Source organism: Plasmodium cynomolgi (assembly GCF_000321355.1).
Source record: "Plasmodium cynomolgi strain B DNA, scaffold: 1564, whole genome shotgun sequence".
Lineage (NCBI taxonomy): Eukaryota > Apicomplexa > Aconoidasida > Haemosporida > Plasmodiidae > Plasmodium > Plasmodium cynomolgi.
This window is the reverse complement of record NW_004193294.1, coordinates 1-1,038: the sequence shown is the minus strand read 5'-3', so window position 1 is coordinate 1,038 and position 1,038 is coordinate 1. Positions and strand designations below refer to the sequence as shown.

Genomic DNA, 1,038 nt, shown 5'->3' with positions numbered 1-1,038 from the left:
GAAATAAAACAGCCTTGTTAATTGACCCCAATTGCCTAGACTTTAAAATTAATATAGAGTAATCTAAGACATAGCAGCAAATTAAGCTTTATAATTTTTCAAATCTACGTGTGTACGTAATTATGATATGAGCATCATTATATAACAGAATGATGGCACTTTTACCAGAGAATGATTGGGTACATTTTTATTTTCAGTCTACATATCGCTTACTATTTCAGTACTGTATGCTATTGTAAGATATGTAGAATACCTTTTATTTAGCGGGAACGCTTATTTACATAGTTACATTTTTTTTATCCCACCTGGCTAATAGGAAAAACACTTAGAAAAATTGCCTTCATATGAGGAATATAAAAAATTGGATGACGTGGACATTAAGGTTTATAGCGATGATTACTGTGTAAAAGATTTAGGAAGCCTGAAAGAAGAGGATAAAACATTTTGTAATAAGGTATCGAAGCACCTAAAAAGCTTATCTGGTTTATCTGATAAGGATCGTAAACATGGCTGTTTTTATTTTCAATACTGGTTCTTTGATCAGATAAGTAAAAAGTATAGTGCTAATAATAAAATTAATAACAAACCAGTTAGTGATAAACTTTTTGATTTAGTGGCATTAAAAATTAGGGAATCTCCTAATTTGGAATCTTGTAGATGTTATGAATCTGGGACACCGGAAGTCTGGAAAGAAGAAAAAGATTTGCACGATTATTTTGAAAATTACAAAAATATTAATTGTACGAATTCTGATAAGTTGACGTGTGAAAAATATGTGCGTTATGTTACCTATATTAATAAATTATTTCAAAGTAAGGAATATGACTGCTGTAATGACGATGAGTTGGACCTTGTTTCTTGTGAACCTTATATCAAATGTGAATATGAGACCAGACCTAATGATTTATTACAAGAATTACAAAAACAACTAAAGGCTATTGAAGAAAAACAGCGGAAATTCCTAAAGGGGATGTAGTGGGAGTGACACTAGGTGGGGTAGTAGAAAGTAAAGCGGCAGGAATTGAACAGAAAGGACGA

General features: G+C 31.5%; 1 protein-coding gene across 1 annotated transcript; it reads left to right on the top strand.

Annotated features, from left to right (window-relative positions):
* Positions 1-149: 149 nt before the first annotated feature.
* PCYB_008090 (CYIR protein) lies at positions 150-976 on the top strand (the record flags this gene model as incomplete). The annotated part of the gene is made up of 2 exons (XM_004228230.1): positions 150-179; positions 317-976. 2 exons carry the CDS (start codon positions 150-152, stop codon positions 974-976), a joined length of 690 nt encoding a protein of 229 aa, XP_004228278.1.
* Positions 977-1,038: the final 62 nt, after the last annotated feature.